This window comes from Frankliniella occidentalis, unplaced genomic scaffold, assembly GCF_000697945.3.
Source record: "Frankliniella occidentalis isolate FOCC.00 unplaced genomic scaffold, Focc_3.1 Scaffold5, whole genome shotgun sequence".
Taxonomy (NCBI): domain Eukaryota; kingdom Metazoa; phylum Arthropoda; class Insecta; order Thysanoptera; family Thripidae; genus Frankliniella; species Frankliniella occidentalis.
The window spans coordinates 1,976,731-1,997,287 of NW_026267135.1; the positions used below are offsets into that span (position 1 = coordinate 1,976,731).

At 41.0% G+C, this 20,557-nt stretch overlaps 8 protein-coding genes across 12 annotated transcripts in view; 3 read left to right on the plus strand and 5 right to left on the minus strand.

Annotated features, from left to right (window-relative positions):
* Positions 1-519: 519 nt before the first annotated feature.
* LOC127748707 (uncharacterized) lies at positions 520-1,553 on the plus strand (the record flags this gene model as incomplete). Its single annotated transcript, XM_052269223.1, has 2 exons — positions 520-734; positions 841-1,553. Coding segments are annotated over 2 exons (438 nt in total), but the record flags the coding sequence as incomplete, so codon positions are not given.
* On the minus strand, positions 1,490-2,863 carry LOC113212833 (COP9 signalosome complex subunit 8). The gene is made up of 4 exons (XM_026431662.2): positions 2,668-2,863; positions 2,398-2,468; positions 2,102-2,280; positions 1,490-1,969 (listed from the first exon to the last, which is right to left on the minus strand). Exons 1-4 carry the CDS (start codon positions 2,722-2,724, stop codon positions 1,719-1,721), a joined length of 558 nt encoding a protein of 185 aa, XP_026287447.1. The 5' UTR covers positions 2,725-2,863; the 3' UTR covers positions 1,490-1,718.
* Positions 2,864-2,917: 54 nt separating this feature from the next.
* Positions 2,918-3,829, plus strand: LOC113212835 (NADH dehydrogenase [ubiquinone] iron-sulfur protein 6, mitochondrial). Its single transcript, XM_026431664.2, has 3 exons — positions 2,918-3,205; positions 3,417-3,593; positions 3,678-3,829. Exons 1-3 carry the CDS (start codon positions 3,062-3,064, stop codon positions 3,744-3,746), a joined length of 390 nt encoding a protein of 129 aa, XP_026287449.1. The 5' UTR covers positions 2,918-3,061; the 3' UTR covers positions 3,747-3,829.
* Positions 3,740-5,550, minus strand: LOC113212834 (U6 snRNA-associated Sm-like protein LSm4). Its single transcript, XM_026431663.2, has 5 exons — positions 5,385-5,550; positions 4,746-4,787; positions 4,531-4,629; positions 4,249-4,435; positions 3,740-4,143 (listed from the first exon to the last, which is right to left on the minus strand). The coding sequence occupies exons 1-5, from the start codon at positions 5,385-5,387 to the stop codon at positions 4,046-4,048; spliced, it is 429 nt and encodes a 142-aa protein (XP_026287448.1). The 5' UTR covers positions 5,388-5,550; the 3' UTR covers positions 3,740-4,045.
* A 207-nt stretch (positions 5,551-5,757) lies between these two features.
* LOC113212829 (TATA box-binding protein-like 1) lies at positions 5,758-11,889 on the minus strand. 2 transcript variants are annotated; one of them, XM_026431655.2, is made up of 5 exons: positions 11,722-11,889; positions 10,316-10,785; positions 9,994-10,241; positions 9,812-9,906; positions 5,758-9,721 (listed from the first exon to the last, which is right to left on the minus strand). In XM_026431655.2, exons 2-5 carry the CDS (start codon positions 10,766-10,768, stop codon positions 9,492-9,494), a joined length of 1,026 nt encoding a protein of 341 aa, XP_026287440.1. In that variant the 5' UTR covers positions 10,769-10,785; positions 11,722-11,889; the 3' UTR covers positions 5,758-9,491. The 2 variants fall into 2 exon arrangements, with proteins under 2 accessions (XP_026287440.1, XP_026287441.1); XM_026431656.2 differs by having other exon boundaries at positions 11,594-11,877.
* A 1,551-nt stretch (positions 11,890-13,440) lies between these two features.
* Positions 13,441-14,586, plus strand: LOC113212850 (heat shock factor-binding protein 1). Of its 2 annotated transcripts, none has more exons than XM_026431683.2 (3): positions 13,441-13,697; positions 14,165-14,231; positions 14,348-14,586. In XM_026431683.2, exons 1-3 carry the CDS (start codon positions 13,644-13,646, stop codon positions 14,434-14,436), a joined length of 210 nt encoding a protein of 69 aa, XP_026287468.1. In that variant the 5' UTR covers positions 13,441-13,643; the 3' UTR covers positions 14,437-14,586. The 2 variants fall into 2 exon arrangements, with proteins under 2 accessions (XP_026287468.1, XP_026287467.1); XM_026431682.2 differs by having other exon boundaries at positions 13,464-13,745.
* Positions 14,587-14,618: 32 nt separating this feature from the next.
* On the minus strand, positions 14,619-16,808 carry LOC113212848 (CBY1-interacting BAR domain-containing protein 1). Its single transcript, XM_026431679.2, has 7 exons — positions 16,302-16,808; positions 16,123-16,224; positions 15,890-16,018; positions 15,603-15,783; positions 15,288-15,512; positions 15,010-15,204; positions 14,619-14,932 (listed from the first exon to the last, which is right to left on the minus strand). Exons 1-7 carry the CDS (start codon positions 16,331-16,333, stop codon positions 14,825-14,827), a joined length of 972 nt encoding a protein of 323 aa, XP_026287464.1. The 5' UTR covers positions 16,334-16,808; the 3' UTR covers positions 14,619-14,824.
* A 31-nt stretch (positions 16,809-16,839) lies between these two features.
* LOC113212849 (serotriflin-like) overlaps positions 16,840-20,557 on the minus strand; it is an 81,402-nt gene continuing 77,684 nt past the window's right edge. For all 3 annotated transcript variants that reach the window (XM_052269647.1, XM_052269651.1, XM_026431680.2), the window contains 5 exons: positions 19,137-19,237; positions 18,842-18,978; positions 18,574-18,719; positions 17,487-17,687; positions 16,840-17,080 (listed from right to left, as the gene is read on the minus strand). In XM_052269647.1, coding sequence (XP_052125607.1) covers positions 16,840-17,080; positions 17,487-17,687; positions 18,574-18,719; positions 18,842-18,978; positions 19,137-19,236 — 825 coding nt within the window. In that variant the 5' untranslated portion in view covers position 19,237. The remainder of the gene's footprint in view (positions 17,081-17,486; positions 17,688-18,573; positions 18,720-18,841; positions 18,979-19,136; positions 19,238-20,557) is intronic.

Genomic DNA, 20,557 nt, shown 5'->3' on the forward strand with positions numbered 1-20,557 from the left:
CTGGAAAATTTTTCAAAAAATAAATAAATGCATATATTTCATCTCTTAACTTTTCCACGCACAAAGTTTTAGATTTTTCCAGATTTTTCTAGAAATGTTTCAATTTTTCCCGATTGCTTTCTGGAAAAGTTTCAAACTTTTCCGGAAAATTTTCGGACCTTAATATCTCTAGTCCCTACAACAGCAGAGACCACCACATACTAACCGTGCCCCTGTTTGAAACGATTCTGATTTCCAGGAGCCAGTTGAACAGAGTGCAGGGTCCCCATCAGACGGATGCACAGAGGTAGCTCTGTCATTTAGTAGTTTGGTGTTGGAGCATCTTCTTGTCTTTTGTGTCCCCCTATTGTTTTAGTTCACATTAAGAGGAATGCTAAATTGTTTATTGTAGAGGTGTACTTACTGTTTATGTAGGCAGTTGCAGAATTTGTGTAGGCCTTGTGATATGCATGACCAAAAATTCACAAGTTCTTGAAATTTGTAATTTACATTGTAAAATTAATTTCTAAACTTTTCTGACAGGGCTATCACCAAATATCACATGGAGAGAAACTCAAGGACGTTGCTCATGAATGTTGGTCAAGGAATTCACACCAGCTGGTTGCTATTGGAGTTAATTGTTTGAATCCAAAATATGTCACTTCTCTTTTGTCTGATGTGAACGAGGAAGGGCGACCGCACATTCCACTTATAGTGTACCCAAACAGTGGGGAAGTTTACAGCCCCAAAACAGGGTAAGTGGACCCTAGTGTACCAGTATTGTAAATGAATTTCAATATGATTACAGTTATGACAGAAATTAATTTTTATGAGATTGACCATCTGATGTGATTGTTGCAGGTGGACTGACCCTGACAATGTGCCATCTGTGGATTCTTATGTTGAAGAATGGCTGTCATTAGGAGTTGAATATGTGGGGGGATGCTGCCGCACTAATGCAAAGGACATATCACGAATGAGAGCTCATGTAGACCGATGGCTGAAAGAAGGCACTTTTACTGGTCCGATGGGTATTATTTCAACGAACAGTAGTTGTAATACAAACAGTGTTGGCTGTCATTGATGATGTAGAGTAGTGTAAAATATTTTACTCTTCTTCAGAATTTGAAAAAAAACTTTTGCTAAGTGAGTTCAAAGTATTTCAAAATGATGATGAAGTTAATGTCACGAGACCATAAGAATCATAACTGAAGAGGAAACCAATGTGCCATTAAATACACTGCAAAATGAAAATTTAAAAATACATATATATATATATAGAGTGCCAGAAGAGGTTCTGTATCGCCAGAAACTGCATTTAAAGTTAAAAAAATCATGCTTGAATTAATTACAAGAGGTAAACTATCTTGTTCATTTGTCTTTCAGACATTAAGAGGAAAGTTCCAATTTAGGTGGATATCGAATGAAGTGGGTTTGTTATACCGATTCAATCAATTTATTATGTAGCAGAACTAAAAGATAAAAGGTTGATAAAAAATATGACTGAAAATATCAATAAGACAAGACAACCTGTTATTTTGTTTTTCAATAAATAGGTTTTTCAAAGTACACAATCTGAGTCCCATTCCACTTAACACAGAATGGGTGGCAAAAGAGGCTCAAGATTTTTTTAACAACAGTAGAAGTGTAGGCGAGACCACCAATCACAACAAAAGAAAAATATACAAGACGTTCCAAAGAGACAGACATCTTAGATAATACTCTTACTCTTAGCCTACTCAGTTTTCCAAAAAAGACACATAATCAGTCAGCTTATTTAGTTGTCCTTCACTAGATGTTGTGACATGAGAAGATGGTGGTGGCCTAACAGGATGCACCATCTCAGTTTCTGCATCGATTATCCAGCCACGTGCATTAGAAAGTCTTTCAGCTTCTCTATCATTAATGCCTGCCATTGCAGATAAGTCACTTACAGTAATTGAAGAATATGCATTAGCAATTAGGTCAACAGCTCTTGTACGTAGTTCATCTGAAAATTTAAATTTTTAAAGATATTAAATCTTAAAGCTCATAAAACATAATTTAATTTACATGCCAAGCGTAAATTAAGACAACAAATAAAACAACCTCTTTTAAAACTGTCAACGAAGACAATGCTTACCCTGGAGTGCTAACATGATATGACGCACATTATCTGACCATGATACTTGAAGTGCACTGTATGCTGCAGGATAATCTCTTTTCCACATACATTGACCTACTTTCCATATCAAAGAGAGCTCATCATGACTATTTTTCAAAGATGTAGGAATTCGTTTCCAAAGGAATTTGGCATTACACCTGCAACGTAAACAGCAAATGGATACAGACAGAAATTAATGGTTTGATAAATTTTTCATGTATCAGATGTTGCAAGCAAGGTAGATAACATAAAATTTAAATGAAAAAAGTACTTACAAATCACTTTGACATAGGTAGATTGCTAAGAGTTGGGCATATTCTTGAGCTGTTGCTTCTCCGGTAGGAGACTGAAACAAAAACAAGAGTTTTGATTCACTAGCATCTTCAAAATACAGATAATAATAAAATTTGAAATTAAACTTATGGCATTTTTCAGGGACAGAGCATTGGGAAGTACACGAAGAGCTTCGTTTTTAAACATCAATAATAACATGACAGTCCTTCAGAGGTTAGGGTGTACGAAAATTAATTCTGACACACACTTACTATGAGTTCCAGTCGTTCCAGTTCAGCGCAGGTAGAGATAAGATCTTCGGCAATCATTTCAACTATGATCAGATATACATACGACACAATAAACCGACAATTTTTCTATGAATTGTAAAAACGAGCGAGGCCGTCAAGGATCGGGCAATCGGAAACCAAAACCAAACCGAATCACTCACTCACTTCGGGTTCGGGTCGGGACTTCGGCTTCGGTAGCTGCAGCGAACGCGTTCGGGGGGTAGTTCGGGTCGTTCGGGACGGGTTCGGATGCGTCGCAGCGCAGCTGAGCAGACGAATCACGAATGCCAAAACCCTTCATTCAACATTGAGTTAAAGCCTGTAATTTCTTAATTCTTACCTTTAAAGCGGCCCAAGTCAGTTGGGGCTCCTGGCAATGGCCGCCAATAGAGGGTTTGTCGCTCTTGGTCAGTCATGGAAACTGTCGCGCAGTTTTGGAGATGTGTCTACCTTAAGCAAAACTGTGGTTCGATGTGCATCCTCTAACCTTCCATCGGACAGGGTTACCCATACGGGACAAGTAAGTGATCTTATTGTGTGGTGTTTAATTTTGAGTCACATGTTATGACATTAACGTAAGATTCATTGCATAATCTATTTCGCAATCCAAGGCTCTCTGTATTAACCTCAGGAGTGCTGAATCTGAATGATTGAGTCGCACGACTTCAAGTGAGCTACTTGTTTTTGTTATCTGCCATGGTTAACTAAATGTATTGCATTTACATCAACAGAAATGGGACGAAGATGATTACAGAATGGTCCGATTTGTAAACAAAACCAAACTTGTCAATGAAAATTGGGCTGCTAAGCTCATTGAGAGTGTCCCTCCAGAGATAAGGAAGGAACGCGTGGTCTCATGCGATGGTGGTGGTGGACCAACTGGCCACCCTAAGGTCTACATCAACCTGGTAGGGCTTCATAAAATTTGAAGAAATGACGTAGGTAAATAAATGAACTGCAAACCTGAAAAAATAACATAATTTTCTTACCAGGACCAACCAGGGAACCACTCATGCTTGTATTGTGGTCTCCGCTTCAAGAAGGATGGCAGTCATCACTAGTGAATTTTCTTTATTTGAGGACCGTTTAGAAGAATTATTCTTGTTCTTATATTTAAATTGATAATAAATTACAACTCTTCTTATCATTTGTCAATTTAATAATTCAATTTGAATTAAATTAAGAAAGCTATCAAAACAGCACAGTGTAGTGTTACGTAAAATAAAATGATTCCACTACATAAATTACATCTATATACAAACTCAAAAAGTTATGAACATTTGATTTCAAAACAAAACTGGATGGCCTGTTGTAAATGATTGAGAACAGTCGGAAATTACATAATTGGCTATGGAGAACATTACATCTTTTTTGGCTTGTTTGGAGGTCGGCCTGTACCCCCAAGACCACCTCCCCTGCCCAAAGGTCCTTGTCGTCCTCCACGTCCTCCAAAGGCACCTGAAACAAGTTGAAATGAAGGAAATGTAAACATGCATTATAAAAAATTACATGAGCTACAGACAGAATTGTAAATGATATGAATCAAGACCAACAAAGACATACCACGTGCACCTCCACGTCCCCTCTGCCCTGGGCCACCACCTCGACCACCTTTCATGTCTCCTCGTCCACGGGACTTTTGCATTACTTCTTCTTTAACCATATCAATAACTTCATCTGGTATTCTCAAATATTTTATGGTACTTCCACGTATGTAGCATTCTGGCATCCTCCAAAACTTATCACCATCCTGTAAAAGAAATGTAAAATTGTAGTTTGACAGAAAGCTGAAGTAGTTGACAAACTTCATTAATCTATCTAAGGGAAAATCTGCATCAACCTCACCCTTGATGTGCAAATCACTTCTCGTAAATTGATATTCATCCAGTTGTCACAGCTAACTAAGTGTCCATTGTATGTTTCTCCATTTTTTAACTCTACCAACTGAAACAATTAATGGTTTGGTTTTACTATGTTCCCCTCCCCCCCCAAAAATAGTACATAAATGACATACTAGTTTTAAAACTGTATTGCAAATGCATTAAATGCCAGTGACTTACCATAGGATGGTTTTGCGCAGTCCTGAGGAGTGACAATGGTAACTGTAAAATTGTAGAAAAGATAACAAAAGCATTACTAAACATTATGGTCACACTGGACGCATCATAGTATTACTGTTTTTACACCGGACTCGCTATGAGGCCAAACAAAATCTCAATGAAAATGTAAAACGTCTATCAAAGTTTAAACAGAATGGCAAAATATTGTATGTTTCTTTTCAGGGAAGGTTTCCGTCCCTCTGTCACTACCATATTAAAATTTAGATCGAAAAGGAATTTTAAAACTTCACAAAAATGTAAACAAGGAAATATTTTTATATCGTTTAGAAATGTAAATTTGTCAAATTTGCAGCAAAATTCCAAAAGAGTGATCAAATGTGTCACCACAGGAAGTTCGACAGAAACAGCTGTCAAAAGACGACTCCGAGAGGTAAATGTCACTTCTACAAGGAGTGTTTTAAAATTAATTAAAAGATCAATTAAGTTGTGTAAGCTTTCAATCCAAGCAATGTATAAATAGGTAAAATTTCACTTCGATAAATGCATGGTGACAACAACATTTACAGGTTATGTAGCTATGCAAGTGCTTTAGTACCCTGAGTATCTACAAAATTTCACATATTTGTCGAGGCAATTTACCATTGTTACGGTTTATTTAAATGCTTCAAATTCAAATTAGATCAGTCTCCTTGATTACAGTATGCAGATTTTGTGTTTTTGTTGAAACAAATTTGAAATCGTTCGGACTACGCCGCCGGCACTGAGCACCTTCAACAATCGACTGCGTGCGTATGTATCATGACTCGTGTCTCTCCCCCCTGTAGCCTACCCCCGTCAGTGTTTCTGACGTCATGTACAAGTTGCACCCGGTTTTCCCTCTTCCGGTTTCACAACTTGTCTTACCAAACGAGTCCTTTGAGATCTAGCACCCGTTTTTTGGGGTATTTTTTTTTTTTTTTTTGTGATAATGCGAGATTAGATTAGAAATGCAAAGTAAAAACGTAATGTAAAATTAACTTGTTTACAAAATTTATTTTGACATTGAAGTGTACAAATTTAAAAATTATACATGGGCTTATCTTACAATCAAGTGCATTTCCTGTACCAACAACCTGCTCTTGGCACTTACATTGGTCAACTTGTCCTAGATAAATATTTTTGTTTTTAAAGAAAGTACAGAAGCGGCTTGTGATCATCAGGAAAGCTGTAAGAGGTCATTTCCTGAGCATCTCAAGACGCTCCTTTTACCTAATAAATATTTGAAGACCAAAGATTCCACATGTTTAAAAAGCTATTGCATAACATGGGATGGATGATAATATCATTATAATCATTTTTCAAGAACATATTTTTAGTTGGGTAATTTGTTTGGTCTAGTTGAAATTGAGACATACAAGGATCCATCATATCATTCACTATCATTCAAACGTTGGAAAAGAAAACATGTTAAAGGAGAAGCACTGGTTGGTGGTACATTTATGCCTGGGAATTTCTACTAGTCTGTGATGCCATTAATTATCTTTCAAAACCCAGATTCAGATAAATAACAGATAACGAAAATAATAGTTAACAAAGAGATATGAAAATAAACAGTGGCTTAGTAGTTCTCATGGCATTTCCCAAAAATTACGAACATGTTGATAATGTAGGCTTTAGTCTATAAATTTTGTTTCACTGATGAAAGTGGCTGAGGGCGCCCACTGAATGACTACACTTATGCCACTAACAGAAAAAAAACAGCAAACACACACACATGCTCACCAACACACACACACCTGAACAGACATACAACCATTCACACATGAACTAAGAACATTTCTTTAGGCAGTCTTACACTACGGCCACTTAACACTGATGCCTCATGTGAACCAACATCCGTACAATTTGGTAACATTCAGGAACACAGCCTCTTGACTTAAGATGTCAAGTAGACGATTATGTTTCAAGCGATGTCACGCTTTCACCTCGCGAGATTCCTGACACAGCCTTCTCTCGCACACAGCCAAACTATCTTCCTGCATAAACGCAAAAGCTATTAATTTAAAACCAATCACTTTAATGCTGGTTATCAATTCATTTCAGATTTGATTAAGAATCAACCAGGCCAAGCTCAATGTTCACATTTAGCTGTGACACTTCAAGGTAACACCACACCACACCCAAACTCATAACACTGATTGAAATTCATGGACAACAGTAATCCTTGACTCGACAATTGAATATAACACAATACAATGCAACAAGAGAATGAGGATTTAGCGGAGCTTCCACCAGCTGTCAAGAACTAGAAATTTTGGGAGAGCTGTCAAAATATACATAGTATTAAAATAGAACACACAAAGCAAACAAAATAACAATAACATACCATAGTAACATTGGACATTTGTGACATTGGAGGTGAAAGAGAGCCAGAAGCCTAATTAGGTCCATTGGCACCTTTGGCTTAATTTCTACGAGAGCATTTGCAAAGTTGCAGAATAGTGAGGGCAAAGGAATAGACATGAGTGAAATTTGTACAGTGGGATGGCTTTATGAGATAATGTTACATAAAAAAAGAAAAATAAAGGCAGTCTACCTTGTTGGCATGTACCTGACCATTCGGAAAGCTGTGGGTTTGTAATTGTAAATAAAGATATCATAAATCACCAAAGGTGATGCATATCTTGTTACATAGCTGTAAGCACATTTACACAGCATGATGTCACATTGAAGACAAATGAAATTAAGATGGGCCAAGGCTGATCAGTCTACTGTGTTGAGTGGAAAATATTATTTACACATTACAAAAAAATTCAGCCTTTACAATCCACTTTTTCTTATTAATTGCATTATCTGAAAATGCATGAAAAAGTAGCAAGGTTTGTCTTACTGACCAAAGAATAATTTACATTTAGGTATATCCTCAAATGATATGAAGTGATTAAGGTCAAGAAATGAACAAAAAACTGAGGTATTTACATTTAAGAGTAAGCTCTCCTGATGAAAAGAATTTCAAGGAATTTCATAAGCTTAGACATCTGGAAGCAAGCTTCAGAAAATCAATTTGTCTTGCCATAGAGACAGATTTGTAATAAATGAAGAATTGTCATAATGCTACAACCTAAGTAAGCCCATGAGGCAGATGAATATACGGGAGCAAATTCATTTGATTCAATTCCTCCAACTAATTTGACTCAAGACTATTACAGCAAGTAAAAAAAGGAGCGTTACAATTTATACAATGAAAGAAGTACAGCTCTGGAGTACACATGACAGTTTCTAGACTCATCAAGTTTTCAAATCCAAGACAGATTAGGAAAAAGTTTAAAACAATTCCCATAAATCTTGAAGTAAATATAAATTAACTTCAATCTTGAAAAAGGTAACAAGTGATCTATAATAATGCCCTGTGTACTCTCAACATTTTCATTTAACAACACAGTTTTCAAATTAGACCACACAATGTTCAGCCCTCCTCAGCCAGACTTAAGGGGAGCAGAAAAAAACAATATCAAACATTTTTCTGCTTTAGCTGATAGACAGCAAGATAAAAGTTTAGGAAAAACAGAGTATGGTCTGTTATCACATATCTTCAGATTTATTATTGTAATGATGAAAGAATCAGTGCATTAGATTTACATCCTGCACTATTATCAACAGCTTATAATTAAGATATTCAATAATCAATAGAACTTATGAGAACAGAAACAATGACTAAGAATCATCAACATCACTGTATCAATACAAAGACTAAGCCCCCTAAAATGCAAAAAATGAGCTTTAAGTTTCCAGTTCTCTGTAAAATGGTTGCAACTTAGTACATTGCCCAACAAGAAATAAAGATTAACTATCAAATATGGTACCATAAAATTTATTACAGGAACAGAGAGAAAAATTTTGCAGAGCATCTCTCTCAGCATCACTCCATGTAAAATTGAGCCACTCAAAATCAAATTGGTCACATTTACATGGGATTTCAAATAAAAATTCTTGATAGAGGTTTTAGGTGAACATTAAAGCACCAAGATTTATAGATACAGAAATATATGAACTCATTTGAATGGAAATAATCTAGGATGTATGTTGATCAATCACATGGTCACTGGTTATTTCAAAACAAAATCAATTACCCTTTTGGCAGTACATAAAATAAAGGGAGAAAAAAGTATTGATAAAATGATTCTAATTGAGTGTGTTCAAAAGACTCAAGGGAAAAAACAAATCCATAGGCCCAATCTGGACAAAACTCAAGAATATTGGAGTACCTTTGTTCGGCATATTAAGATGGACAAAAACAGTCAAGTTGACATGGTACTAGTGCCAACTTCAATGATAAAGACTACAGAATGAACTATTTGGATAAATGGGCAAAGCAACTGCACCAATTTATCAAAACCCTCTCAGTCAGTCTGGGCTTTTGTAGAACTCAAGTTCAAACTGAGGTACAAGCAGATCAATTTTAATGACCAGGGTGATAAATGATCAGAAAGATGAAATGTAAGTTAATTGTAAAGACTTATTGCAAATAATTTTCATATGAGAAACCTCTTTGAAGCAGCCTTTAACAACATATCTTCAGGTACAGTTCTTGCATAGGGCTGGATGGAGTGTATTGCTTGAATCACAAAGCAGTACTAAAAGAAATAGAGGTACGTACACAATATCTTTACAAAGAATTTCTTAAGCACTTACTACTACAATTCTGAGAGGCAATTTAAATACAAAGGATGTTTGGCATCAGCATGTTGATTCCCTGACAACCACAACTCAGTTCCAGTCTTCATCTTCCTCCATTTCTTCTACATCTTCCTCTTCCTCACCTCCTAGATTAAGAAGAACATCATCATCTTCCAAGTCTTTGATCCCTCGCTTAGCTCGCCTCTCTCGCAATTTTCGTTTAAGAGCAATGATATCTTCCTTTGTTCGTTCCTTGCGGAATTCATAGACTAGAGGAAAGATGTACTCTATGGCTGCTTGAACTGAAGCAACACTGGGTGCTGGAAACAATATTCAGATTAAAGATAAAATATTTCAAGATGGGCTGAAATGGGCCTCATAAGTACACATGCAGTTTTAATATTGCTCACCTGTTACAGTAACACTACCAGTTGAGAAAATTTTCAATGTTGCCTTTGGCTTTTTTAGCTTGTAAGTGACTCCAGGGTGTAGCTCTGGTTCATAGCTAAACAAAACAATTTTGAAAATAAATAACTAACTAACTAACTAAAATGTTTACAATTACTTGACATATCCTGAAGGTAAGACTTACTCAGCTTCTTTATGCTGCTCAGAAAATGCAGTTATTTTTATAGCAAAAGGCATGGAACATGTTCCTAAAACATTGACAACACGAAAATTACTGAATCTTGCTTTGAAGCCTAGTTTCTGAAGGCATCGAGCAAATCTTCTAGCGGCAATTTTAGCTTGATCTTCACTGGTTGATCCTGTGCATGTGATTTTACCAGATGACCATATAGAGGCAGTAGTGTATGGTCTCCGCAGCTTCATAGTAACCATCTACAAGCCAAATAGAAAGAAATAATTACAATGATCTTTGAAAAGGCAGCTGCACATAGGATATGTTGACTTACCCCATTCTCTCGTCGGTATTCTACATTGAAGCCTGTGAGTGCAATTTGCCTGAGATTCAAATGACACTTAACAGAAAAGCTGCACACTACATTATTGATCACTATATCAATTTCCGGTTCACTTTCTTCCTCATCTACACATTGAACTTCGGGAACTTCTGCACTATGTTCTGTATCTATCACCAACTTTCCATCATGTTCACTTTCATTCGGAACACTATTTTCACTGATTCCTACAGGAGAGTTCTCTTGACTTAAAACATGGCCAATAAACTGTCCATGTTGAAGGAGCACTTGTTGTCCATTCACTATTCCATGTTGAACTTGTTCTTCACCGAAATGCATTTGCTGTTGTTGCTGTTGTTTAGCACACACTTTGTTCATATCAACATGCTGCATTAAACCACCATTAGCAAGTGGCTTCAAACCATTCTTCTGCATGACCGAGGCCATACTGCCATTGGCCAGCCCTGAAGACAAAAGAAATACATTAAGTTGATTTAAGCATATCTTAGATTTGCTTTCAACAACATCATATATTTAACATAATTGAACATTTTATTTTTCAAAATCTAACAAAAATGGGAGAATAAAATGTTGGGCAAGAAGTTAAGGAATAGACATGTAATTGTAAAATATAGCACCCAAACAAACAAACTCATACGTTAAACATAGATAACAAGTTCAACTTAAATTACTAAATATGCAGTCACTTAAATTGTAGCCATTGAACATGAGAACTGCAGCTTTTAAAGAACTTGACATCACTCTACTGACACTAATGTTGCACCACAGTCCCCAGGCTGAACAGCTTCCTTCCAAGGTAAAAGAAATACACAATGGCCAAAATGATCAAGAGATATAAAAATGTAAAATGAATTGGAAATTTTAGGTAAAAATTATAACAGTTTTTATGAGTTAAATGGTCAGGGCTAACTTAACCTCAATCAGAGGACCACAGAAGTTAACCAACATAAGAAGAAATGAATCAACAGATAGAGCACCAATCAGAGTTTTTAAGTTATGGGAAAACAATGTTAGTAAGAAATACAGGCAAAACATTTCACTATTACCGTATTACATCAAATATGAATGGGAAGAGAGCACGGTGACTAAGTGCCCCAAATCCCCGTCGAGTTCACATTACTTTCAGGGAGGGGGTCGATTTTCCAAAACTGACCTCAGCTTCCGAGGTTCAATCAATTGAAGCTCCACAGCAACCGCAAGGACGGCCCCCAAAATATTATTTAGGACAAGAGATCTGCAATGGTCACTTACCCCCACCTCGTATTGTCTAATAGGCCACTTCCTCTCAGTTCAGGCTCTAATTTGCTTGCAGCTGAGCCGCAATCCGTAGAGAAATGCAGTCACAGGAATCGTAAAAACAATTCCACCCTTCTACTAACCTGTGTCTTATCTTTTCGTTGGTATATCACATAGAATTCATGCACAAACAATTAAACTTAGACAACAGGACAAAGACTGACAATAGCTCTGTCCGAACTACTATAACTTCTGCCATGTTCGACCACACACTGATCGACTTCAGCTCGACCTGTGCTCCCAGGGCATCCAACTTAAATTAAGCAAGCAAATAAAAAAGGTGCACCAACTTAAATCTGAAGAAGAAAAAAATGTTTGCTGATTAGTCTCGACAAAAAGAGCCAACTTAAGAAGAAAAGGAATGCAAATCCAGGGAAATCTTGTTTTAGTTCTTATTTTTAAAGAGGAGCAGACAGCAGTAATAATCTGCAAATTAAAAATACACATTCTCGCCATCACAAGTCGGTTCGCTGTAGATTAAATTGCTTGAGATGATTCGCGCCCGAGTCTTCTTATGGCTCGTTTTCTGTCGCTACTCCAAAGCAAGTATATCACTGTTCATGGCGGTTAGTGGTTTAGTTAACTTAAGGAGTAAAGGGTTATGGAGGGAAGGACAAAGGTAAGTTACGCTTCCAACAATTATTTTCTACAGCATTCTACAACATTTCAGCACGATAAATCATTGAATATTTAATGATCCGCGACCACTGTCTCCTAGGGAGTTTTATACAGCTGATTGCCTACCTCCCAGGCGGCTTTCTTAGAACTGACCGGGTGGGGGGGGGGGGGTAGAAGACCATACCCTCTTCGCTAAATTTCAAACTATTTTTCTTTTAGCACACCAGACCGTTGTTTTGGGGACAGAGACGAATTTGGTGGGGAGGGGGAGCGGGTGACACAATGATACGGTAGGGGTTTTGGTTTGGGTTGAGTCCTGGAAGGGGCAGGTGGGGCAGGTTGCAATAGACAGACAGCATTCAGTAACACTTTCTGGGGCGCGTATTAAGGGGGTGGTTGGCGCCCCCCCCCCTCCCCTGTTGGCACTAGATAGCCGTCTAACAGGTAGGCAATGTGAGCTACAAAACCCCCTGTATGTAGGCAACTTCCTCTATTCCACCCCCCTATCGGCGACCCTTACAGCGCCCCCACCTTCTCTACGACTCAGAGTAAAGACACAAAGGGTCGGAGGTGGGCTGGATCCGTATGGCGGGTCGAGACCGGTGAGGGGGGGGGGGGAGACCCCATTTAGAAAATGCCTGATGGTTGGAGAAATGCACATGTACTAAGAAGGCAACAAAGAAGCACATCATAACAAAAAAAACGCTGCGTCTACCTTTCTCCTAACAACTTTACAGCAAAATGAGGCATTCCATTTCAAAAGTCAAAACAAAAATCCCCCCCCCCCCCAAGAAAAAAAACACGATGCAGTCACGTTGCGCTGAGAAAAGGCCAGGCAGGCCTGCCGCTGCTTTCGTCTGTCTCTTCATTTTAACCGGCATTGTTTCTCCATCGGAAATTTATTGGAGAAAATAAGTCTAGGAATGTACATTCCGTTTGGCGAAAATCGACCTCAAACTGCCTGGTGCCAGGCACGTGGCCGTCGGTGCCTGGCACCACCGACGGCCCCCACGTCGGGATGGGGGAGGGTTGCGTGAGAAACCATACCGACCAACCCCTCCCCCAATCTCTCGCCACGCCGACACAGCATGATCGAGGAGGGCAGATGTCTCTTGGGTCCCGCGTCTCGGACGCAGCCGAGGACGCCGGGGGGTCGCGTGCGGCTTGCGGCCCTCGCACGCCACCACCAGAACTGCTCCGACAGTCCCCGGTGCCGGCGGTCGTCGTCGCAGCCCCCAGCACGCGCACCCGCCCAAGTTCGAACGGCCCCCTCTCTCCCGCCTCCGCCAGTCAGCCGCCGCCGAGCCCATCCGCTTCCGGCCGCCCGGAGAACCTGCTTCTCTTCTGCTGCGAGCCTGTTTGTTGTTGTTGATAGCGAGAGTTAACCATGGCAGACATGCAGGATAACATGAAGTCTGGCCAAGACCAGCACAACTGTGCAGTGAGTAATAGCGCCGACCCTAAAAACATGCAGGAATTGACGACCTATGTAAGTAACTGAGGGCGAGAGGCCGCGGGCGCATCTGCCCCGCCGTGTGGGTGGAGCTGTCACAGGGCGCTACTTGTCATTGCTTCATTTTGGCAGCATGCAAACACGCTATCATTCCCTTTTCTTCAACTTTACGCACTGATTAAGTTTTCGAGTTTCGGAACAGTCGTCCTCCGCTGTTCCATCCGCCTTCTTTTCGCGTTTACCAAAGTACCGTGGAGGTTAAGAGGCACCTCTCTGTTGATTTGAATTTCACATCAAGATCTTCTTTACTTTTGAGCATTTGTAACTCAAGACTTGAAACATTTTTTTCTCTCCCCCCCTTTTCATATGATTGCTCTATTGATCATTTGTGAACTTTATCAAAAAAGTTTCAAGATGGGGTTGTTCAGGTTGTTGACTTCTTGTTGTTTTTTCAGGTTCAAACCCTGCTGCAAGGGATGCAGGACAAGTTCCAGACCATGTCTGATCAGATCATCAATAGAAATATCCTTTATTGCAGTCTAACACAGTTCTTTTACCACTTGTATGTTTGAGGAGTGACTTGATTCTATTAGTTTTCAGATCAATAATTAATGTCAGTTTTCCTTAATAAATCGTACTAGATGAAATGGGGAACAGGATAGACGACCTGGAAAAAAACATTGCGGACCTCATGACCCAGGCTGGAGTTGATGGTCCTGAAAAATGATAATACTTATTCACGTTTATGTTGAAATTATCATTTTATATCTCTTTTTCCAATACTATTGTATCATATTTTATTTGCATTCCTACTGTGCTACTACTAATATCATTATTTATTATTATAAATCATGAATAAATTTGTGGAACAATTGTACATGGATCATGTTGTTGATGAACTGAATTCAGTTTTATATTTTACATTTAATTTAATGCTCAACACAAGAAAAAGCAATAATGCACATGAGATTATCATTAATGTCTGATACATAAAATAAGTGACATCCAATAGCTCTGTAACAGGAGATCAATAAAACTAACATGAAAGTTTATTTTAATAGTACTTCATTTCTCTGGCTATAGCTCATTTAAAAGTGAGATCCAAATGACAAAGCTCATTTCCTGTTGTATCCTTCATCACTTGAATAAGATGACACCTCATTAATGAAGTCTTCCACTTCAACTGATTCTGAGGATTCGTTAAATGTTTTTTTTAGCGAGTCCTGTAAAAATTGAGGTATGAAATATAAAAAATTCTGATCAAAAAAAAATTGAAGTCTGATTTAACTGCTGTTCTCACCATGGATTGAGATTTGGCATTTCTTTCTTTTTGAGGTGATCTTGCCAGGCCTGAGTCTGAAGATCGCCTGAACCTTGGAGGTGTTGTGAATAAATTCGCCAGAGAACCAAGAGGTGTAGAAGAACGGAAAGAAGTTCTCTTGACAGTGTCTAAACGAGATATTGAGTCAGGAACACGAAGTACATCTCGAAATTCCTGAAATAGAATAGATCAGATGCTTATCCTGGAGGAGAAGTTACAAAAGAAATGTATTCAAATGCTTATGAAAAGTTCTGAACCTCAAGATCATCCTCTACACTTATATTCTGTAGATCTTGAAAAGCCTTGGTAAAGAGCTCTATAGCTTTGGCATGAAAGGATAGTTCAGTTAATGCATAGTCTTGCAGAATTGACTTAATGTCTTCAAGTTTTTTCTTTTCAAAGATGTTCATTTGTTCCTCAAGTCCTTTCATTGTTCTTGAAACATCAGCACTGGCTTTCAGGAGCTCTGTCTCAGCTAAAGTCTATGGTACAGTTAAGGCAATATATTTTTTTTTCATCATCATAGTGTAGGTTTAAATCTAATCACATTCATAATTCAAATAAAAGGATACTATCATCTGACGATTTCTTGGATTGCGTTCTCTGATTCGATCTAATTGACGTTTACGAACAAGTTCTTTTTCACGAGCTGAAAATGTAGCTTTAACTTCCTCCCTTGAGTGCTTGCAGATTCCATCGTATTGTGACAGCTCGTTCACAACTTTGCTCTCAACTCTTTTGACCTGTGTGTCACTACAAAAATAACAGCCTTGGATTAAAATGCAAGTGAAATAAAACAGTGACCATAATACTGCAAAATCATAGCTGAGGATTTAGTGATTAAAGGTAATCCCCATACCGGTAATCACCAACTGATCCCAATACTGCAGAAAATTCACACAATGCAGCTTTCAAGGTATGATTAACATTTTCATTATCAGCATAAGATTTCACAGCTTTAGAAAGCTCATCATTTTTATCACGCAACCTGAAGGAACGAGAGGGAAGAAAATTGTTTCTTAAATATCACTTGAATGTTTTTTAACAAGTGGATATCACTACTCCATACTCGAATTACTGTATTCAACATACCCAGCTGACTTCCTTGCCAAGGAGCCAAATATGGTACACATTTCAGAAAAGTGCTTCTCAACAGAAACAATACGCTCTTGAACAAATTTAGCTTGCTGTTCACTGTACACAGAAAATCGAGAGAAGGATTGAGAAATATTACCAGAGAGCAAAGAAAATACATGAGTGTTACAGCTTACCACACTACATTTGATGCCCTGTTTGCCCTCATATTTGAAGTCGAGTCGACTCAGATTATGGTAGGAAAAATGGAAAGTAATCTTATTAAACGCTTATATAGAAGTTTAAAATTACTGGGTAAGAATAGACTAAAGAATACTCTATCACAGCATAGTTTTGTGCGAATGACAGCTTTGAAGACAATTCAAACCATTCAAACCCGTGTTAGTAAACAACAGCCTTGTACAACACCATTTTACGTTTTTTCCGCAAAACCAGAAGTACCAAGCATTTCGAATATTTTCTTGGTAATAATATTTTCAACCACGATATAAAACAAAAAGAGTCTGATGCGAGTGAAAGAGTCTTGACGCACCAGATCCGAGTTTTCAGTCAATAATTCCACGGCAGAAAAGCACACACACAAATGCGTCCTTGCGCGCGCGCGGCTGGCAGCCTTGCGAGTAGCCTCGCAGCCTCGCCCGGGCGGCGTACTCCCGCGCGCTTTTCAAACTGGCGCGGAAAACTGTCCGGCGGGGCAGCCCTTTCCTTCCCCCATTAGGTGATGCGGTTCCGGCAGCGGCAGGTGGCCCTGCAGTGCTCGAGCCGCTGCCGGCCCTGCGGCGTGCCGGTCCGGCACAGCCAGTGCGGCCACGACGCGTACAGCTCCTTGCAGTTGGCCCACAGGTCGGCCGCCGGGCACGCGTTGGTGCACAGGCCCTTGTGGCAGCGCTTGGGGCACGCCCCGCAGCGGTCGCCGCTCTCGTAGGGACGGCCCAGCCGGTGCATGTGGTTGCCCCTATGACAAGGGAAACACTGTCATCAAAGACCCAAGTGTGGGAATGTCGCACATTCTGTTGGTGAGTGAATATGTCGCACAGATGTGAGAATGTCACACACTTTTTATAGATGTGTGAATTCTCATTCGCACACTTGAGTGAGTCAGGGTGCGAATTTTCCTTGAAATTTCATACAATTGTGCCCTCAAGTGTACGAATGAAATTTCACACACCCACAAGTGAGACTTTCACACACTTGGGTTTTGAATGTGGCCAAAAATTACCAAATTTAATTGGAAACAAAAAAAAAAATAACCTGAAAATTGCCGGATAATTACTCAGTGATTACCGTCGTAAATTTTCAAACTAGAAACCTTAATCTCGGTCACACACTTTAGCGATCCGTTGCATCATCTTGACACTCACATCGGGCAGTAGTTGCAGACGTAGGCGTAGTAGGGCTTGCCCCTGTTGCCGCCGCGGGGGCACTTGTGGAAGCCGCAGCCGACGGCGTGCGAGGAGGACCACACCAGCTGCGTGTAGTGGCCCACCAGCGTCAGGTTGTTGGTGGCCGCGCCGTAGGTGAAGTTGCGCTTCTCCAGGTTCCATGTCTCCACGGCGAAGAACCTGCGGTGGTGGCGGGCAGAACTCTACTGATTTTAAGGTCCGATTTTTTTTTTCAGAAAGTTAAAAACTTGTCCAGTAAAAAATTTGAAATATTTCCAGAAAAATTCAAAAAAATTCCAACTACAAAGCAAAAATTTCAGATATTCCCCCCCCCCTAAAAAAAATCTTTTAAAAAAATCGGAATTCTTCGCTGGAAGATTGAAATTCCAGCCAGAACAGCGTGCGCCAGGCGAGTAGGCAACCCAGCCGACACGATACTCCTGTTTGCTGCCTCCGCGGTCACCCACGTCCGCGACAACGTCCGCAGTGCTCCCCGGCTTTCACCGTGTCGCTCGCGTATAAAGCCGGCACGCCCGTTTTGATTCGCCATGACCAGAGGAGGGAGCTGGGAGACGCGAGACAATCGGACTGGAAGAGAGAGGAGAGAGGACAGGACGCAGACAACTCTCTGACGCGGCGCCGGTGCCCGTTTCCGGGCGTTGCGCTTTGCTGAAAGCGAGTGGGAGCCACTCTTGGACTGGATCAAACTGTCTTGCTACGCTGACCCGCTCTGTCTGCCTGCGCGGTGACTCCCCAAACATATTCAGACGCTTATAGATCAGAGACGACGCCTCCTCCTCCTAGTCTGCGGCTGATAGCAAAACAAAGTAGGGAAAGCAGGAGTTGGGTCCCTTTCGCTATAGAACTGTATAAAAAAAATGTTCGAAAAAAAGTTTACAAAAAAAAAGTTTACAAAAAAAAATGTTTACAAAAAACATAACAGAAACAAAATTGCAAAAAATATTTACAAAATAAGAGTTTGCACCAAAATAGAATAAATTCTTTCTAAAGAAGAACTACGGATGTGGTTTGTGATTCCCTGGAGGCCCGTGGGGACGTGACTCACCAGGGCACCTGGTGGGTGGAGACGAAGATGTTCTGGCCGCAGGAGCCGAACTTGTCGATCCAGCGGCCCGTGATGTTGTCGTGCTGCAGGAAGCGGCAGTCCTCGGCCCAGCGCTGCGCTGCCCGGGCAGACTCACCGTGCCACTTCTGGACGACGACAACACAGAAGAAGTTAAAAGGGAGTTCAGCTGTTGTAAAAGGCGCTGCGGTGTCGAAGTTTGCGAGCCTTTCTATCTGAACCGCGGCGCCATTCTCTTTCCGCGACTCACCATGAGGAGCATGTCCTTCGCCGACGGCTCGACGTTGGCGCGAAAAAAGTTGTGGTACAGGACGATCTTCTCCTGGACGTGCTTGTGGATCGGCGTCAGGTGCTGCTTCGAGATCCGATCGCCATACAGCCGCGGCTCTACAAATACCCCCAAAAAATAACTTACAGTGACACTGAAAAAAGAAATTAAGCGAGGAAATGAAACAGCTCATGGGTCGGTACTTTTTCGATGGTCCTCGTATAGAAAGTAAGAAAAGTAGCCCGAACGCATGTAGAGAGGAGGATTCGGTACTCACTTCTGTCCGAGTGCCAGGCGGTCGAGGAGACGGCCAGGGCAGCCATGAGGGCGGCCAGGACGAGGACCCAGGGCCGCACGCCCGCCCCCGCGCCCACCATCCTGGAAGAGAGACGGGCGACAAATGAGTTGCGGCAGATCAGAAACAAAACGATCTAATCGCTCGGCGAGATGTCAAGCGGAGCGAATCGAGATATCGCCAGCGCGCCCATAAATAAGACGCGCGGAGACAAACGTTGGCAAATTCTCATCCACCTGTCGCCCTTTTCTAAACCGGAGCCATAAGTCTCAGCGGACGGCAAACGCATGAGCGATAGAAAACGCCACACTATTACATTGTTTGCAAATTCGCTCACCCGTCGGGGCCGTCGGGTCCGCACCGCAGCAGCAATCCAAGATGAAGCCACCAAAGCGATCTCGCTCCAGAAGTACGCCGTGAATCAAAGCGAGCGCAGGACTCCGCGCCCCGCCCCGCCCCGCCCCGAGCCGCGCGTGGGTGCCGAACACTCTGAGCGTGCGGCGTCCAGTTTACGATATCAGCCAACGGCACGAGAAGGAGGTGGGAAATCAAACACGCTACGGTGCAGAGATACTGGCGGTGAAATCAAACATGCATGCCATTACACCTCAAGTGTGTGTGTAAAAAACAAACAAACAAAAAAACAGCATATATTGTGGGCATCTCCAGAGCCCTTATTTGTCTGATTCGGTCGTTTTGCAACCTTTTTCGCATTCGTACTCGATTTCTTAGGGACCGTACGGGAAAGTACTACACTCGTCATTCGCCGTTGCAAACCTGCCAATTTCAGCCTCTGCAAGCTCACACAGCGCCTGGTGGGTAGGCAACATCTCGCCTGCAGCGCACGTGTGTACCGCGGGGTGGCCTATCCCGAGTTTCGCAGGCGCCAAGCCCTCGGAATTTGCCAAACAAGGCGGGGTGAAGAAATGGTCGTGCTTTTTGAACGACCCGTTAGGAGGTAAAACCTGATGCACATACGAGGCTGCAAGTTGCATGCACTGCCTGGCATCCCATCGTTTAAAACAGCCCACCGCTGCGCCCCGTTGCAGTAGGCAAGCCCGGCGGGCAGGCATGCCTGGCGGCACAGTATGACCTTTTAAATAGGGGACTGTCTAAAAAGATGCTGTACACCACCTCAAGCAACAAAACCAAACATACAAAAACATTTGTTAAAAACTGCTTTTTATGTTTTGTGCCACAAACAAAACATTCTGCCCAACAAAACTCTTTTTTTTTTTTTTGCGCTACAGCCTCCGGTCAAAGCTTACAAGCGGAGATTACAAGCACAGGCTGCAATTTGAGACGAGAGCGACAACTGTAATGACCAATCGCGAGGCAGCCACCGTCTGACAAGTGCAATTACTCCGCGACTCTCTCTCTCTCTCTCTCTCTCTCTCTCTCTC

What these genes read in the sequence shown, in the direction of transcription:
- LOC113212850 (XM_026431682.2), top strand. Translation starts at nt 13,644, where the DNA reads ATGGCAGACATGCAGGATAACATGAAGTCTGGCCAAGACCAGCACAAC. An exon ending in TGCAGGAATTGACGACCTAT is followed by an intron (nt 13,746 to 14,164) that starts GTAAGTAACTGA and finishes TTGTTTTTTCAG; the next exon opens with GTTCAAACCCTGCTGCAAGG. An exon ending in TGATCAGATCATCAATAGAA is followed by an intron (nt 14,232 to 14,347) that starts ATATCCTTTATT and finishes AATAAATCGTAC; the next exon opens with TAGATGAAATGGGGAACAGG.
- LOC113212848 (XM_026431679.2), bottom strand. Translation starts at nt 16,333, where the DNA reads ATGAGGGCAAACAGGGCATCAAATGTAGTGTG. An exon ending in GTGTAGAGGATGATCTTGAG is followed by an intron (nt 15,205 to 15,287) that starts GTTCAGAACTTT and finishes ATTCTATTTCAG; the next exon opens with GAATTTCGAGATGTACTTCG. An exon ending in ATGCCAAATCTCAATCCATG is followed by an intron (nt 14,933 to 15,009) that starts GTGAGAACAGCA and finishes CAATTTTTACAG; the next exon opens with GACTCGCTAAAAAAAACATT.
- LOC113212834 (XM_026431663.2), bottom strand. An exon ending in AAGTGATTTGCACATCAAGG is followed by an intron (nt 4,436 to 4,530) that starts GTGAGGTTGATG and finishes TTTCTTTTACAG; the next exon opens with GATGGTGATAAGTTTTGGAG. An exon ending in GGGACGTGGAGGTGCACGTG is followed by an intron (nt 4,144 to 4,248) that starts GTATGTCTTTGT and finishes AACTTGTTTCAG; the next exon opens with GTGCCTTTGGAGGACGTGGA.
- LOC113212829 (XM_026431655.2), bottom strand. Translation starts at nt 10,768, where the DNA reads ATGGCCTCGGTCATGCAGAAGAATGGTTTGAAGCCACTTGCTAATGGT. An exon ending in GAGCAGCATAAAGAAGCTGA is followed by an intron (nt 9,907 to 9,993) that starts GTAAGTCTTACC and finishes TGTTTTGTTTAG; the next exon opens with CTATGAACCAGAGCTACACC. An exon ending in TGGTAGTGTTACTGTAACAG is followed by an intron (nt 9,722 to 9,811) that starts GTGAGCAATATT and finishes TATTGTTTCCAG; the next exon opens with CACCCAGTGTTGCTTCAGTT.
- LOC113212833 (XM_026431662.2), bottom strand. Translation starts at nt 2,724, where the DNA reads ATGATTGCCGAAGATCTTATCTCTACCTGCGCTGAACTGGAACGACTG. An exon ending in TGGAACGACTGGAACTCATA is followed by an intron (nt 2,469 to 2,667) that starts GTAAGTGTGTGT and finishes TTTTTGTTTCAG; the next exon opens with TCTCCTACCGGAGAAGCAAC. An exon ending in TATCATGTTAGCACTCCAGG is followed by an intron (nt 1,970 to 2,101) that starts GTAAGCATTGTC and finishes TTAAATTTTCAG; the next exon opens with ATGAACTACGTACAAGAGCT.
- LOC113212835 (XM_026431664.2), top strand. Translation starts at nt 3,062, where the DNA reads ATGGCCGCCAATAGAGGGTTTGTCGCTCTTGGTCAGTCATGGAAACTG. An exon ending in GGGTTACCCATACGGGACAA is followed by an intron (nt 3,206 to 3,416) that starts GTAAGTGATCTT and finishes TTACATCAACAG; the next exon opens with AAATGGGACGAAGATGATTA. An exon ending in CTAAGGTCTACATCAACCTG is followed by an intron (nt 3,594 to 3,677) that starts GTAGGGCTTCAT and finishes TTTTCTTACCAG; the next exon opens with GACCAACCAGGGAACCACTC.